The 17985-nt window shown below is 35.7% G+C and overlaps 1 protein-coding gene across 3 annotated transcripts; it reads left to right on the top strand.

Annotated features, from left to right (window-relative positions):
* Positions 1 to 274: 274 nt before the first annotated feature.
* Positions 275 to 16119, top strand: ercc2 (excision repair cross-complementation group 2). Of its 3 annotated transcripts, XM_027999459.1 has the most exons (23): positions 276 to 443; positions 572 to 671; positions 1598 to 1675; positions 1760 to 1822; positions 1949 to 2062; positions 2790 to 2906; positions 3881 to 3997; positions 5147 to 5270; positions 5343 to 5439; positions 6207 to 6340; positions 8126 to 8294; positions 9591 to 9709; positions 9813 to 9882; positions 10003 to 10072; positions 11233 to 11334; positions 11411 to 11474; positions 12595 to 12716; positions 12798 to 12890; positions 12981 to 13053; positions 13137 to 13207; positions 13624 to 13767; positions 14384 to 14527; positions 15671 to 16119. In XM_027999459.1, the coding sequence occupies exons 1-23, from the start codon at positions 439 to 441 to the stop codon at positions 15761 to 15763; spliced, it is 2283 nt and encodes a 760-aa protein (XP_027855260.1). In that variant the 5' UTR covers positions 276 to 438; the 3' UTR covers positions 15764 to 16119. The 3 variants fall into 3 exon arrangements, 2 of the variants coding, with proteins under 2 accessions (XP_027855260.1, XP_027855261.1); XM_027999460.1 differs by lacking the exon at positions 276 to 443 and having other exon boundaries at positions 1570 to 1675; XR_003593189.1 differs by lacking the exons at positions 13137 to 13207; positions 13624 to 13767; positions 14384 to 14527; positions 15671 to 16119 and having other exon boundaries at positions 275 to 443; positions 12595 to 12706.
* Positions 16120 to 17985: the final 1866 nt, after the last annotated feature.

Here is a 17985-nt window from a genome sequence, read left to right as displayed (position 1 = left end):
GTTTTTATTAATGTGTTAATTTGCAATTATGCTATTTATGTGTGTTAATTTTGTTATGATAGTCTGTAAAGTACCAGAGTTTTACATAAAATTGCAGTTTTTCCTCTATGTGATGACATCATCAGTTGCTCAGTAACACAATACTTTTATACTCTTACTTAAGTAATTTCTTGGATGACCATTTAAAGTAATGGACGTAAATATACCGACATAATGAAGTTTTTGGATTTATCGTGCAGTTTCCAGTCCGTCCTTAAGGGGGCAGTAGAGCGCGCACAACGTAAATAATCATAAAAGAAGCAGCAGCAGCAACAGTAGTTTGTGTCTTTGCTAACCTCTGCGTTATCTTCTCTTTCTCGTTAGTCTCAGTTTAACATGAACATTTAAACGCAGGAAAAGTAGCAAAATCGAAGAGTCGCTGTTAAACAGTCCGCTAAAATGAAGTGAGTGTTTTTCAGTGGAATAATTATTAAAATAGGAGAAAACGAGCTGGCGGGGTGCTAGTTTTAGCTTGAATGTATGAAGTTTTAGCTAAATTGAATTAACTTAAACTCTCGTTTTGACATTTCAGGCTGAACATCGAGGGTCTGCTGGTCTATTTTCCGTATGATTACATCTATCCGGAGCAGTACTCTTACATGCTGGAGCTTAAGAGGACTTTGGATGCAAAAGTAAGGCTTTTTTTTCCAGTCAAAATCTCCTTGATAAAAAAGTAAAATTTGGGTCTTTTTACGTAAATGTGTCCAACAAACTCACGCAGACAAAAAAAACCCCCTATTGTATAATTTCAGAGGGAATAATTGGATAATTATTAACTATTGACATCAAGTATTCATTAAAAAGAGAAAGAAATATGCATCTTGTTCGGTGTGTTTTCTTATTGTACGGAGTTTGTTTACCGGAGTGTCCCCCTTAAACTGACTCAGTAGTTTTGTATTTGTGGAAAATCAAATTAGCTTGGAAATGACTTTATTGCTTTATATATAAAAGTATTATTGTAAACCTCATTAATGATTCATTTCTGTATCTGCTTTGTCCGAATAGAAAATTGTGCTCTTTGTGGCGTCACCAAAGTTGATTTGCAGATTATTTCACTAAAATCATGTGAAAAATTGAATTATTGATTAAAAACAAGTTCCTATATCTCCTTTAAAAGTTATTTGTGAGTTAATTTTATCTTATTTCAATATATCTGCAGTAGAACTAGACAACACACTTGGCAAGATTTTGTATTTTTGCAGGAAAAACGGGCATTTTTTAATCTAGTTCCAGTGGAAGTATGGTAGTACACTTGATTAAAGTCAGTAATTTCTTAATACTGATGAAAAAATTTCTAGTTCCATTGGTAAATCCTTTCACTTATAACATGGAGAAAAATATCTTGGTAAAAGTAATAATCAGCCTGAGGAACTAGAACTTTTTAATTCATTTTAAGGAATTATTGACTGAAAACAAGCTGATATTTCTAGCTGAAAAGTAACTTGCAAGTTAGTTTTGTCTTATTTCAAGTGTACTAAGATATTTGAACTAGAAATTAGAATTACTTGGTAAGATTTTGTGTTTTTGCAGTGTATGAACTGATCCTGTGTGTGTTCAGGGTCATGGAGTCCTGGAGATGCCGTCAGGAACAGGGAAGACCATCTCTCTGCTGTCTCTCATCGTCGCCTACCAGAGGGTGAGTTTCATCTCCAACGTTTGGAGCTTCTGAACGTCACGACTCGGTTCTGATCGCTTCATCGCAGCCTGTTGTGTTCCTCAGGCGTTTCCGCTGGACGTGACCAAGTTGATTTATTGCTCCAGAACAGTTCCTGAAATTGAGAAAGTAAGTCAGGATCGGATTAAATTACAATAAGCATATTTTACTTTGTAATAAACACTTATACAGAGAAGCAACACGTGGTAGATTTATAGGAAGATGATTTAAAACTTTCTGCTTCTGTGTGTTGAGGTTGTGGAGGAACTCAGGAAGCTGATGGAGTTTTATGCCAAAGAAACGGGAGAAGTGAACAACTTCCTGGCTCTGTCTCTGTCCTCCAGGAAGAACCTCTGCATCCACCCAGAGGTACAAACTGCTGGACCTCTAAGAAATAATAATTATATAAATAATGATTAGGGATGCAACTAATGATTATTCTAGCAGATTGAATTAATTGGCACATTCTGCAGATCTTCATTTACCCACTTAAGCCTGTTTTTTATACGCTACTCAAAATAAAAGATGTAAATAAACTAACAATTCAATAAAATTTTTAAATATGAAAAATGAAAATTTTATTGCCTAAAATGCAATAACATATAATTCATTTAGTAAATGTCAGTTCATTTGTAGCGAAAGATACATCTGTAGCTAAAAAATCCTTCTAAATCAACATGTGGAAAGTTTTCTGCTGGGCTGAACATCAACACAGTGTAGGGCTGATCTGGTCTTTGATTAAACGATTAATAATAACTGGATGAAAAAGGTACTTAAAAGGAGATTGATTTATTTATTTTTTTACATAATTTGAACCAGATGAAGTTAAAACTGTCACTTGATGAGTTCTGGATAGAACACGTTTACAGACATGTCGTTTTTTAATATTAAATGCAAAATGTTTATATTTTTCTACAATAAAATTACGTGTGTTGTTCTGTCAGCAAATGGCCTATTTTAAGAGTCTGCATACTCTAGTTGACTAATCATTTAATACATTAGTTGCCAATTATTTCTAATAACTGATTCATCTGATTAATCGTTTGAGCCTTAATAATAATAATGATGATGAAAGAGTTTTATTTTTTCGGTGTAGGTCAGCTCTCTGCGTTTTGGGAAGGAGGTGGACGGGAAGTGCCACAGTCTGACGGCGTCCTACATCCGCGCTCAACGCCACAGCAATCCCAACCAGCCTGTCTGTCGCTTCTATGAGGTAAGAAAACGCCTGAACTCAGAGCAGCAGATGATTTCAACTCAAATTTTTACATTAAGCTAGAAAAAAGTAACGAAACAACTTAGATTTTTACTGTATCATCAGTTTTTGTATCAGGTTTTATTGGTTGTTGACCTGTTCCTTCTTTTAGTCTAAAGAATTAAACACAGAAAATAAAAATGAGCTGCAGGTTCTTTAATTCATTTAATAATTTTGAACCAAATGAATGAATTGGAAGATTATCATCAAACATAATATTGATGAAAAACATAAATTTCACTAAGTCCACCTCTGATACCTTTATAGACGGAAAATGTAGGAGTTCTCAGTTTGGATGCAATTAATGAACAGAAAGAAAACATTAGAGTCACTGTAGTTGAAATGAAAATATGTAATGGGGAGGAGTACATTTCCACCAAAAAACAAAAAATAAATCCTACACTGCAAAAATACCAAATCTCACCAAGTAATGTTGTCTAGTTTCTGAGGCAAATATGTTTATACACTTGAAATAAGACAAAACTAACTTAACATTTCACCAAGATATTGCCGTTTGTTTTAGGTTAATAATTCCCTGAAATATATTGAATATTAATTCAATATATTATTAAAACTTTGATGAAAAGGTTCTAGTTCAACTGGCAGATTGTTTAGTTTATAACAAGACAGTTTTCTATGTTGTACTGGTTATAAGTACCAGTATAAAAAGCAATTTTTCCATCAATATTAAGAAATTATTGACTCAAAACAAGCTCCTATTTCTTGCTGAAAAGTTTCATTTCAGCAAGAAAATTAATTCACACTTAACAACCCACTTAATTCAATTGTGCTGAGATATTTGCACAAGAAACTAGACCAAAAATACTCAGTAGGGTTTTGTGTTTTGCAGTGTGGATGAATTTTTCCCCCGTCATTCCTCAGAGCTGTAACCTCCTCACTCTCCGTTTCTTTGACCTCTTTACTCGTCGTTGCAGGAATTTGACGCGGTTGGACGACAGGTTCCTCTTCCTGCCGGCATCTACAACCTGGACGACCTGAAGGACTTTGGCAGGAGGAAAGGCTGGTGTCCGTACTATCTGGCTCGCTACGCGGTATGCTAACAAACGCTCTTGAATGGCTCAAACATGGCCACAAAATCTATTAACTGTCATTAGTTCCTCCATTTGTTTAATGTTTTTTAAGTCTTGCTGCAAATTTTGCACAGAAGTCAAATTTAAATTGAGTTCTTCTGTGACTTTTATCTTCAAACTCCCCTTCTTAGCATCAGGAGACATTGACTCGTGCACAATGCATTGTGCAAATTTGGAATTTTAATGATTTTAACAAGTCAAGACTTACAACTCCAATGACTTTTTAACCCCCTAATGGTTGATTTCTTATAGAATTATACAAAAAAGGTTACATTTTGTATTTGCTGTCAATTTGAGCATTAAACCCACAAGTTTAGCTTTGATGCAAATTAGCCACTCCTAGCACAAGTGTTTAAATCTTAATATGTAGACAGTTTTTTTATGCTGTTATTTCTGTAATAAAACTTTAAACGTTCAATGCTCCAGTACTTTTTGCTGTTTTCTGACATGGAATTTTAAACAGGTGTGTGATTCATGAATAAACCAATAAATGTCCTCCTTCAATCAGAATTGGTATTTAAACTGTACTCCTCGTCATGCTGTTCACCTTCTGACTTCATGAGACCAAGACCTCGGTAACAACTGATCAAAAGATCCTCGTTAATGCCTGAATTCCCCGTTTCACTATAAGAAAACATGGCATTTCTTTATACATTTAAATATTTATCAGATTTTTAATTAAGAATCCAAAGTAATAATTTTATTCTTTGTTGTGTAAAAAATACATCCACCTAATAATAGTTTCTACAGTTGTACCCAAAGGATGCATGTCACTAATTAATGTGAATATTATTCCACTCCTTAGTTGCTGGGTGTCGCAAAAAAGCTTCAAACCCAAAATTACATGTAACCTTTTGAATTTTACTCAGATGTCATCTATTCTGGAATATCTGTTGTAAAAGACATCAAGTGCGCTGGTAAATATTTTTATTTCATCGCCCAGATTACCACAGATTATACATATTTTGGATTTCTTGATTCTGTCGTCTCAGTTTGCGTCTCAGCTTCCAGATGTAGTGCATCTTCTGACCACCAGTTGGTGCCAGAAACGCTTCTGATTGGACCGTTAGCATGAGAGGCTTCAACTGTGCTGGTTGTGTGTGTTTTCAGATTCTTCATGCCAACATCGTTGTGTACAGCTACCACTACCTGCTGGACCCAAAGATAGCTGACCTGGTGTCCAAGGAGCTGGCCAAGAAGTCGGTGGTGGTTTTTGATGAGGCCCATAACATCGGTAGGGAGATGATGACGTTAAGCGATTAAAATGTTTACGATGAAGTCGTCTGAATTTCTTCTTGTTCCTCAGACAACGTGTGCATCGACTCCATGAGTGTGAATATAACTCGACGAATGCTGGACCGCTGCCAGAACAACGTAGACACGCTGCAAAACACGATACACAAGTAAGTAGCTTCATGTTTTCGAAGTTTAGAAAAAAACTGACCTGCCGATGGAGAGAAATATGGCAGATTCTAGTCTCTGGGAGATGGATTGGTGCATCTTTAAGCAAAATAAAAGGAATAAATAGAAAATATTAAAGTAAATTCCGCTTTTTGACAAGAGTGATTCCTCAAATTTCCCCTAAACCCACTTTTTTAAAAGTTAGTTTAATTTTTACTATATTTCAATTAATTTATTTATGATATTGGTATGCATTTAATTTTTTAAATCCTGATTTTAGTATGTGTATTTAACTGTGTACTTTTATTTTTATTCATTTAGTATGTATATAGACATATTTATATTACTTTATTTGTTTATGTATATGTTTATTTATTTCTGAGATTTCATTTGACTTTATCGATTTACTTATTGGATATATTTTGTATTTACTCTTTGCTCCTGAAAATATTTGACTTTGTAGTTATTGTTCAGTCAGGTTTTGTATAGCACATTTCAGCAACAAGGCAGTTAAAATTTATTTACATCATAAAAACACAAGAACAAAAACTTATAACTTTTTACAAATTTGAGAAACCAGTAACAAACATTACATTTTGTCAAGTGCCATCGTCAAAATCATCAATAATCAACAAATATATTGATCAATATTCCATTTATTATGGTTCAAAAGCAACCATCATGGTCTAGATTTAAAGGAAGTTTTCTGGAAGTTTGTTCCAGATTTGTGGTACATAGAAGCTGAATGCTTTTTTGGTTTTCTTTGCAGGATAAAGGAGACGGATGCTGCCAAGCTGAGGGAGGAGTACAGACGATTGGTGGAGGGGCTGAAGGAAGCCAACGTTGCCAGGGAAACGGACATCTACCTGGCAAACCCAGTGCTACCTGACGAGGTCCTGCAAGGTCCGTCAATCCACCGCTCTTTATCTTTTCTCTCGCTGCTCTTTTGACATTTGCAGCAGTGCTTGTTTTAATAGAATAGAATAGAAGTACTTTATTCATCCCAGCAGGGAAATTACTTCGCAGTTACAGCATAGAGACAAGACACAATAACAAAGTCCGGGTGTTGAGTCTGGAGTTTGGCTGCGTTAGAGCTGATGACGTCACAGGCCACCGCTGCATCAGCCGATGGGGGAATGTAAACAGCGATCAAAATGGCGGACGTAAACTCCCTCGGTAAATTATACGGCCGCATTCCCACAGCCAGAAGTTCAATGTCCGGGCTACAATCTGTTCCTTCACGTTAACATGACCGGGATTACACCACCTCTCACTCACATAAAGTGCAATCCAACCGCCCCTCTTCTTCCGACTCTTGGAAAGGAAAATCCAGGAACCTCCACGCTGCAGTCTGGAATAAGCGAGTGCAGCCAGGTTTCCGTGAAGCAGAAGATACTGCACTCCATGTACTCCTTCTGGGTCCTACACGCTGGTTTGTGCCGTCTCCTCTTCTCCCTCCGTTTAACTCCAGACCCGCAGCCCCGTCGTCCCCTCCGTAACTCCTCCGGGACCACAGGCCCGTTTCCGGGCAGCAGCAGAGGCCCACACAGCGCAATCAGCCGTTCACGCGAGCAAACAATGCCGCCACTCCGTTCGGCGAGGTTCTCCGCAACAAAGAGCATAAAAAGCAGCAGAAGAACGTGGAGAACATCGACAGAACCACATCCAGCCACCGCGGAAAGCCCAACCGACGATCCATGGGTTCTTTAAGCACGGATCCTTAATCGGTTACAGCAAATATACACAGATTAACACACACGACGGGAGCTGCGTCTGCAAGCAGCCAGCTGTGCCGGCGCCATCTTGAAAAAAGAAAAAAAAATGCAAACACAAAAAAGTTTTCATACTAAAACTAAAAATGTGGAAATCCTCCTTTTACTTCCTCCTCGCATGGGGAAAGAAGGACGCCTCTCAAGCTGAACATTTCTGTTACCGATAATGGAGTTGAAGTAAGATGAGAATAAAGTCGTAATATTGCCGAAATAAAGTTGGAATAACGCGAGAGTAAAGTCATAATATTCTAAGAATAAAGTCGTAATATTACTAGAAAAAAGTTGCAAGATTAAAGTCATAATAATGTGAGAACAAAGTTGCAAAATTGCGAAAATAAAGTCAAATATTATGAGAATAGTGACTATAATACAAAAATAAAGCCATAACAATGCGGGAATAGTCGCAATAAGTTGTAATAAAACAAGAATAAAGTCATACCGTACAACTTTATTCTCATACAAGTTTTTTATCATATTTTTCCAGACTTTACGCATTTTTTATGCTTGTGTTCTTAATCGTCATCTGTTTTTTTATGTGTTTTGTAAATACAAAGGTCATTATAAACTTACAGTGGACATTTCTACTGTGGTCTGTTGTACATCTAACTTTCAAATACCATGAAAACCCACTGACAAACAAATACATAGTTAAATAATAAACTAATAAAAGAACTGATAAATCTGTTTGCATATAGAAACAATAACATTGCAATGCATTAAAAATATTAATTAAAACTTGATGTCCTATTTATTAGACAAGTTTAATTTAAAATTCTGGTTTTTATCTTCCTGAAAGTCTTTGCAACAAACTCAGAGGAACTCCTGTTACTTTTATGTTTCCAGTTTTCTGCTTTGCGGCGATCAGATTGTTTTATTTAAAGCTAACTCCTTGTTTTCCTCTCTTCCTCTCCTTCAGAGGCCGTTCCCGGTTCGATCCGTACGGCCGAACACTTTGTCGGCTTCCTGCGGCGTTTCCTGGAGTACCTGAAGGCCCGCCTGCGGGTGCAGCACGTCGTCCAGGAGAGCGCCCCGCAGTTCTTAAAAGACATCTTCGACAAAGTCTGCATTGACAGAAAACCTCTCAGGTCAGCCTTGTTTCTCTACACAGGAGAGTTTAGTGTTAATAATAAACCCTGAAAAAATAAACTTAATAACTCAGAGCGATCTGCAGGAATATTAAACAGCTAAGAATAAATGTAAACATTGCTTCATCTTGTCACTCCTCTAGAGTTTAATAGAAATAAAAATTAGGGCTGATTTTGATGGCTGATGTTGTTATGGGCAATATTTACCAATATTGGGATATTTTGATACCAACTGATGACATTTACATTTAAACTCCAGACAATCCTGCGTGGCATCATTAACACTGACACAAACACAGACAGCAACAAGATAGAAATAAACATCTGTTGTAATATCTTTCCAGTTGTACTTCTAGGAATGATACAGGATCAACATTGTATGATATTGGTGATTTTTCATCTTGGTAAATTTAAAGTAATGATGTTTTTTAAGAAAAAAAACATCAGAAATGTTACTTTTACTATTTATTCTATTTTTTTCCACAAAAGGATCAATAAATGTCAGCAATTACAACGATGTATTAGGGCCATCATAGATTAACTAAAAGTACATTTCTCTCAAAATTATCAGAAATGTTGCGATTAATCTCAGGAATTGTCTGAATTTGAAAAGTAAAAAAATTGTCAATTTTGAGATTAAACTGAGAAATTTGCTAGAAAAAACAAAAATTTGAGTTTGAAATGGTGACAATTTGCTAGAAAAAAACTCCAAATTTTCTTTTTGAGATTATTCAGAAAGTTTCTAGAAAAAAAGTGGAAACGTTCAAGTTTATAATGTCAAATATTGTCTAGAAAAAACGCAAAAATTTTTCAATTAATCTCAGGAATTTTCTAGAAAAACTCTGAAATTTTTGAGATCCAAAAGTCTAAAATTTTTTATTTTTGGAAAAATTTGTGATAATCTAAAAATTTCTGAGGTTTTCTAGAATATTGAAATTTGGAAAGGTGATATTTCATAATATTTATTTTTAATCATTTTAAAATATTTTATTCCTCTGAGTAGCCGAAACTGCAAATAATTTTATATTTTGTCCATATGATGACATAATTTTTACAAATTAAATTGGATTAAGCAGTAAAAACCCTTTTACTCGAGTATATTTTTGGAAATAACTTGTAAATATATCAAAGTAGTGATTTGTTTACTTCAGTACAAAACATTCACCTGTTGTTGGATCTAATATTTACCAACTAGCTTAGCTGAGGACGCGTCAGATTGTAAATAATTCATGATAACTGACATATATTTGTATATCTAACGTCATTTTCTCCTGCTGCTCCACTGTGTGGCTGCAGGTTCTGTGCGGAGAGGCTGCAGTCGTTGCTGCGAACTCTGGAGATCGCAGACATCGCAGATTTTTCGGCCGTTACGCTCATCTCCAACTTTGCAACTCTTGTCAGCACCTACAGCCAAGGTACTGAAACGCTCCTGACCAAACCTCTTATTCCTTCAGTAAACTTGTTTTAATAAGACCCGCTGCACAAATGTTTAGTTTTAAGAAATTTCTCCTTGTTAAGGTTTTACCATCATCATCGAACCTTTTGAGGACAGAACTCCAACCATCGCCAACCCTGTGCTGCATTTTAGGTGGGTAAGAATTAACAGGAAACATCACTGGGTGGTGCTACTTTTAATTTAATAAACCATTAATCAATTGTCATAAGTTAATTAATTGTTTGCATCCCTGCTTTTCTCCCTGTTTTCCAGCTGCATGGACCCGTCTATAGCCATCAAACCTGTTTTTCAGAGGTTCCAGTCGGTCATCATCACCTCAGGGGTGCGTCTCTCTCTTTCCTCCCCAAACTTGTTTATACCATTCCGGGTTCCTATGGGTGCTTGAATTTGAATCAGGTGATTTCAAGGTTTGGAAAGTGCTTGATTTTTGTATAAATCCCTGAAATAGGTTGATATTTAAACTGCAAAAATTTTGTAATAAAGTTCAATCTAATTCTTGATGAAAACCTAACTTTGTAATACGTTATTTACGGCAGAAACCGGATATTTTCATACACCTAATAAAAAGACAGACACCTTTAGTTTCTCATTATCTGAAGTTAAATCAGACTAAAGTTTTCGTGGTTTTGGTCAAAGTTGCTTAGCTGGCCAGGGGTTGCTAGGTAACGGGGTTAACGTTGCCTGGTGACAGTGTTGGGTTTAGCTGGGGTTGCTAGGTAACGGCGCAGTGCCCTTCGAATGTTTTCCAGAAACCAAAAAACTGTATTCTTTAACTTATTGATAAAAAACAGCTGAGTGTTTGTTTTAGTTTTTTTGTGTTTGTTTTTCAAAGCAGTAAAGAACCAAATAGAAATACAAAAATGTGCAACGTATGAGTTTTGCATAATAAACAGACTAAACTTTCCCAAAATTACCAAATGTATTACCAAAATTATTTCTATTTGCTAAATGCCAGAAAACTTAGTGAGATTGTTTTTAGACTTTTTGTAACTTTTTGTTTTAACATTTAATTTGAGCAGGAAGCTCATTTACCTGAACATGATTTGTTTGGATTGTTTCAATGAAATGGATCAATATGACACTAATGACTCGGTGAATTATTGATCGTCTTATGTTTTATATGTTGAACAATTTTTTGTTAAATTAATGCTTTGTTCTGGGAAGATGTGACATTTCAAAACATAAAGGTTTGTTATATTTTAGTTGTGGTAGAATACCATCACAGGACATTATTATTAATAACTGTATTAAATTATATCACATATTAGTGAATTGAAACGGTAATTTTTTTAGTTCATTTGTATTGTTTTTATCTCAAAGTTTATGTTGAAAATACTTAAAGTGCTTGAATTTTGCTGTATGAATCTTTTTCAAGTTGATTTTAAATCTAAACATGCAGAGTTGTTTTTAAAAAAAATTAAAGCTGTATTTAAAGACTTCTGAGTAATTAAACTGTATTTCTTCCTCCGTTCTCTCCGTCAGACTCTCTCTCCGTTGGACATCTACCCCCGCATCCTCGACTTTCGACCCGTTACCATGGCGTCCTTCACTATGACGCTTGCACGAACCTGCCTCTGTCCTCTGGTGCGCAACACTTCATTCACGCTCGGTGGCCATTTTGTCTTTAATCTCCTGATGTTGTTGTTTTTTTTTTGCACAGATTGTCGGCCGAGGGAATGACCAGGTGGCTCTGAGCTCAAAGTTCGAGACGAGAGAGGATTTCGGTGAGCTTCTATATATTCTATTTTATTTTATTTTTAGCATGTAGCTGTCCAAATTTTTGGAACTGGGGCCAAAACTGTGAAGTAGAAGTAGTCGTGGGCAACAAAACTTACTTCTCTTTTCCTTTGACAAATGCAAAAACAATTCTGTTGTAAAAACAAACTAAATAGACAATATATTAATGAAATGTATTTGCCTGATTTATATAGAGAAAGTTTCTGTAAATCATTTTAAATGTATTCTAGGCTACGAGAACATGATGTGTTCCTTTTTATTGGTTGTATTTTTAAAAACCTTCTTATTTAGCCTAATTTAATAGATGGGTGTTATCAAATTAATATGAAAGCAGAAAATGTGTTTACTGCAAGATGACTAGTTTGTGCGTTGCCTGGGTTTATTCTGAATTGTCTACATATATGGAGTTAAATGTAGTCATAAAGTTTGCTGAAAAGAAAAAAAGATTTGAAACTGAAAAAAATTCTTTAAAACTGAAACTCAAGATTTAAAACTGAAAACAGAATTTTAAACTGAAAATAAAACTAGACTAAAAATTATTTGAAATTGGGAAAAAAAAGAAAAAAAGAATTGGAACAGAAATAATTTGAAACTGAGTAAAAGTCTATGAAATTTAAAATATATATATATATATATATATATATATATATTTGAAACTCAAAAAAAAGGATGTGAAACTGAAAAGAAATTCAAAACAAGATCAGAGTCGATGTTTGTTTTTTGAATTTCAGATTTCTCTTTCTGTTTCAACTCAGGGACCATGGGAACTGGAAATATTCTGTGTGTGTGATTTGTTTTGAAAATTATCTGCTTCACTTTTATAACCTGAAAAACCTTTTTTTCAGTCTAAAATGTTTTTTGTTTTTTTTACGAACATCTTGTTCCCAATTTAGAGTCATTTTCTTTCTCTTTTTTCTTTGATCAGTAAAAATTTCACTTCAACTTATTGTAAGTGTTTCACCATCAACAGTCTGGAGCAATAAATCTGTGCTGTTCTTGAATTGTGAACAAAGGCCACACAGAACCGTTCCGAGGGCTGCAAACGGCCCCCGGGCCGCACTTTGAGCAGCCCTGATGTAGCTGACCTGATCCGTTGTCGTTTTCCAGCCGTGATCCGTAACTATGGCAACCTCCTCCTGGAGATGTCGGCGGTTGTTCCAGACGGGATCGTTGCTTTTTTCACCAGCTACGTCTACATGGAGAACATCGTGGCGTCTTGGTACGAACAGGTCGGTGTCAGCAACGCGTTGCTGCTTCCAGGCAGCCAGACGACTCCGCTAAAGGAATCGACTCCGGGTTTCTGTTTGCAGGGGATCCTGGAGAACATCCAGAAAAACAAGCTGATCTTCATCGAAACGCAGGACGCGGCGGAAACCAGCATGGCTCTGGAAAAGTACCAGGAGGTCAGAGGAATTCTGGGAATTTATTTAATCAGTTTTTGTGTTTAAAACAGCTCAGGTGTGATTTATTTTTCTTATTTTGTTTCTCGTTAGGCGTGTGAGAACGGCCGAGGAGCCATCCTCCTCTCTGTGGCCCGAGGGAAGGTTTCTGAAGGAATAGACTTCGGTAAATAATTCAGATCCGTCCGATGAAACTGATTCAACGGACAAATAATTGTGCTTTTATTTTTGTTTTTCTTGTTTATTCAGTTCACCATTTTGGCAGAGCGGTTATCATGTTTGGAGTCCCGTATGTTTACACTCAGAGCCGCATCCTGAAGGTGAGAATCGTTCAATCTTAAAAGAGAAGCTAAACGTCAAATCAGCAAATTTTTATTTTTGACATATAAACTGAGTAGATTCAGATTCAGAATAGAACATGAACATAATTTATTGTCTCGCTGAATCAAAACAGTTTAAAACAAAACAAATTCAGAATAACATACTGTACATTAAGGTCAAGATTATAACCAGGAAAATGCAAGATGTTAAAAAGTGTTTCTCACTCATATTTTTTAGGACTCGAACATTAACAATCTTTTTTTATGCATTAGTTTTCCAAAATGATTTATTTCATACATGTATCTATATTTATCCTGTGTCTTTATTGATATAGAGGAAATCTTCCTTCCCAGACTGACAGGCATCAACTGTTTCCTCCTGCTGATGTTTCCTGCTGCGTGTTTTTGTCCGTCAGGCTCGGCTGGAGTATCTGCGGGATCAGTTTCAGATCAGAGAGAACGACTTCCTGACGTTCGACGCCATGCGTCACGCCGCTCAGTGCGTCGGCAGAGCCATCAGAGGCAAGACGGACTACGGCCTCATGATCTTTGCTGACAAGGTGAGCGGCCAAACTGTAAATATACAAAGAAAATGTTTGCGGTACGCAAAGAATTAATCGACTTACGATTAATGGTTTATTAGATTAAAATTAGTTCCAATAGATTAATTTATGGAGTCCTTTCAATCTTTTAGTGTTGTAGTTTTATCATTGTCCAGCAGAGGGCGCCACTGCTCACAATTGAACCGTTGACAAAGGAATTAAAAAATGCTCTTTATGTGGTTCTGCTTAGAAATATAAACACTTGACAAGCTTATTAAAGTTATCATAGTTAATGCTGTTATTTCAGCCAAGCTGCATGACGCAGCAGCACCAATTTCTGATTTAATGATTACCGATCTGATTCAAAGGGAGGACAGAGAAGCAGAGGAGATAACTCCAATAAACAGCTGATTTTGAGATTTTTGTGAGCTAATAACATTTTAATTTTCCATCAAGAACAAATACAGAAAGTACCTCGTATGAACATCTCTCCGTTCATGTTATAGAACGATGGTCAGCCATCTTGATTCAAGAGAAATCTCAGGTTTTTAAGAAAATGGCCGTTTTAGATAAACTCATTAGTAATAACTTGTATCTGTAGTTTTTGGGAGTGATTTGAGCTTTTTGTTTGCAGAGATACGCTCGATCAGACAAACGTGGGAAACTTCCTCGCTGGATTCAGGAGCACATCAACGACGGCAGCCTGAACCTCACCGTGGACGAAGCCGTCCAGCTGTCCAAGCACTTCCTGCGTCAGATGGCTCAGCCGTTCAGACAGGTAACCACGACCCACAGGAATATTGCTTTCAGAAAATTAGAATAGTGTGAAAAAGTTTTCACAAAACCATGCTGTCACACCTTAACATGGATTGTACTGTTTATTGTTTATTATTTATTGTGAAAATCTTAAATGCTAAAAAAAAATTGACATCCGAAATGTTTTTTTTCATTTCTCTACAGTTTGTTTCACGTAAATATCAGTAAATTTGAAAATATAACTACAAATATATTAAGAGTACTGTATCCAAGTATGTTATCAGAAAGTTAAATGGAAGGAAAAAGTGTGGTAGGAAAAGGGATAAATGTGGCCTGAAGAGGATTGTCAAGCTTCATGAGTGGAAAGGAAACATATTTATCAGAAGTGGTATTTCTCTTTAAAATTTTGAGATTAATCTCAAAAATTTTCTAGAAAAAAATCAAAAACATTTTTGAGTCTGAGAAGTTGAAAATTTGCTAGAAAATATTTGGAAATTTTCAGATTAATCTGAGAATTGTTTTTTTTTAGAAAAACAAGGAAATTTCAGTTTGAAAAGTTAAAAATTTGCTGGAAAACACTCAGAAATGTTTTTTTTTCTACAAACTTTCTCAGATTAATCTCCAAATTAATGAGTTTGAAAAGTTTAAAATTTGCTAAAACCAAATCTGAATTTTTTTACATTAATCTCAGAAATTTTCTTTTTAAAAAACTGAGGACATTTCTGAGTTTGAGAAATGTTTACTTTTAAAATATTCTTTGATTATTGGTGTTATGTAATAATTTAAGTTCCCCAAATTCTCTAAATGTTGTTTTTATTTTCTGTAATCCAAAATGATCAAACTTACAACAAATAGATGCTTACAATGTTTAACTCTTTGAAATAAATTAGAAAATAAATAAATGTCCATGTTCTAATTATTTGAGATGTAGCAGCAGCATGATAACTTACCAACTAGTTGCGTTGATGTTTCTGCCTAAACATCTTTTAAACTTAGTAGTTGACTACAACAGTAGTTTTTCTTTTTTTTGACACTGGAATGAATAATAAGCAATTTTTTTTTTAAAGTTTCAAATGCATGAAAGTATTAGAAATCATTTGATTAGTTTAATAAGTATTTTAAATTTCTGACCAATTGAATCTGAATGGTTTTAAAACGTCTGCAGGAGGACCAGCTGGGTCTGTCTCTGCTGACTCTGGAGCAGCTGCAGTCGGAGGAAATGCTGCAGAAAATCTCTCAGATGGCTCATCAGACCTGAAACCCATAATCCAGCGGATTATGTCATCACCATGGCAACGCCAGATTTCAGTCAAACAAAAGAAGGAAACCTTATTCCTGCACCAGCCTTCCCACAATCACTTAAAAACAGTTTATCAACGTGTAGATTATGTAAATTGATTCATTTTTTCAACATGGATTTTTTTATACGTATCTGTTACAAAGAAATTTTTTTAAAAACTTGAAGTTCTGTAAAAAAAAAAAAAAAGAGATTCTGATGAAAAGTGAGTTTGTATATAAAGTGTCTGTCATACAGACTCAAACTACTGCAGATTTAATGTTCTGACTGTAGACTTTTTAATATCTCTGTCTATAAAAAATATTTCTACCCAGCTGTTTCTGTTTTTATCTTGACTTTACTATTCAAGTAACTAAATAAAACTAAACAAAAACATAAAATGTTTGCGGTGGATCTGGACCCAGTTGGTCAGAGTGGACTTGGTCATTTTAATTTTAGTCAACATTATGAACCTAATGGAAATTATCCCAGAGCAATAAAAACAGAAAATAAGACATTTAAGACTAAAACACAGCAAATAATGACAGGCATGTTTGAAATCACATATTGAACATAAATGAATTTGGTTTGAATGAAATATTTTCCATATAAACATGTTTAAATCGTACAATCTCAATGTTTATTGAGTCTGCCATTTTTTTTTCTTGCAGTGATTTTGTAGTCCAAGTTCAGTTATGCTGAAGTTGCAAGTAAACGGTTAGCGTGTATTAAAGTAGAGGATTCAAAGTAACAAAGTCTTGATTGTATTTTTTTTTGTTTGTTAGTCGAGTAAAGGGCCGTTTTCATGTGCAGTTCCATCTCAACCTTACACAGACAGACATTAAAATGCAGTGAATAAATACATTTTCAATCTGTTTTCTGCACCAAAGAGTTAAAAGCACGTTTTCACCGACGCTCTTTAAACATATATGACATTTTAAATTGACACTTGTGACTGTATACAAAATGGACCAGAGTGTATTTGCTTATTTCGAGGTAACGCAAAAGAATTGTTTTCTCCATGTCCCCTAGGGGGCTCCGTACTTCAGCAAGTGGGATTTTCTGAAAGACTTCGTTTGATTGAGGCGTCAGTTCCTTCTCTCTACTAAAATGAGGTTCACAGCAAAGTGGTAAGATATTAATACTGCTAAAATGAGAGAAAAGTTTTTTTTGGACATGAATTTTGTGTGTTAACAATGACGTCCTGGCCATTGGTTGGATAGTAACATTTAGACTTCTACTTAGCGATGTGTGCTAGCTGTTAGCCGCCTCCTTGAGGCTATCGCTGCTATTAAATTCCAAAATGGCCGAACGGGGTGGAGTGGAACGCTCTGTGGCGTTTGTTTGTTTATTTGGATCACCATGGACCTTACCAAGCTCCGCCCACAACCGACCCACGTGACCGCAAGTCTCGCAAACAAAGTCTCGCGGCGCGTTGTTTCTATGTAAACGACTCGATTAGTTCATTTCTACCGGATTTTCACAATATATCAGCTACTACAATGGACAGAGGAACTAACAAGTTCATGTCACCATCTGGGAGGAGGTTACTGGTTTCTCAGTCACAAGCTGGTTGCAAACCTGAGGCCAGCAGGTGTCAGTCAGTTATGGTAGATCTGAACTTTGACCTCAATATGAGAAGCTACAGGCTGATAGGAGGAACCAAAGAGCTCTGGAAAGGTAAAGGCAAGTCTTCTGAAGTTGGGATATAATTAATTTAATTTCACATAATTATCGCTGTAGAAGCCATTTGTTTGTTAAAATTTTATGAAATATATTTGTTCTATTTGATGTTTGTTGTGAATGACGTAAACTCACAAACGAACGAGGTAATTAGTCCAACGTTTAGAAACTACAGCGGCTGTAATGCGCCACAGCAAAGGTAAACAAAGGTAAAATAACCCGAACAGGTGATCAACTCAAAACCACTCCTACCTTTTTACTCTCTCTCTCTCTCTGTAGTTTAAGCACACCTGTTACCGTGGCAACCGCCTGCGCCCTGCAAGACGAGCAAAGATTACGGTAAAAACATAACATTCAGTCCGTTACGATATCAAATTTCCAGGCTTGATATTTATTTCTCGATTATTAATCAGCGCTTCCCTGAACACAGCGATGGTTGATTGACTAGCTGTACTTGGTGCTAACGTGGCTAACAGGAGTAACAGTTTAGTCCAAAGCCTTTTCTGCTAAAATAAAATCTT

This window comes from Xiphophorus couchianus, chromosome 18, assembly GCF_001444195.1.
Source record: "Xiphophorus couchianus chromosome 18, X_couchianus-1.0, whole genome shotgun sequence".
Classification (NCBI taxonomy): Eukaryota; Metazoa; Chordata; class Actinopteri; order Cyprinodontiformes; family Poeciliidae; genus Xiphophorus; species Xiphophorus couchianus.
Note: the sequence above shows the minus strand (reverse complement) of the source record. Positions and strands in the feature narration are given on the sequence as shown.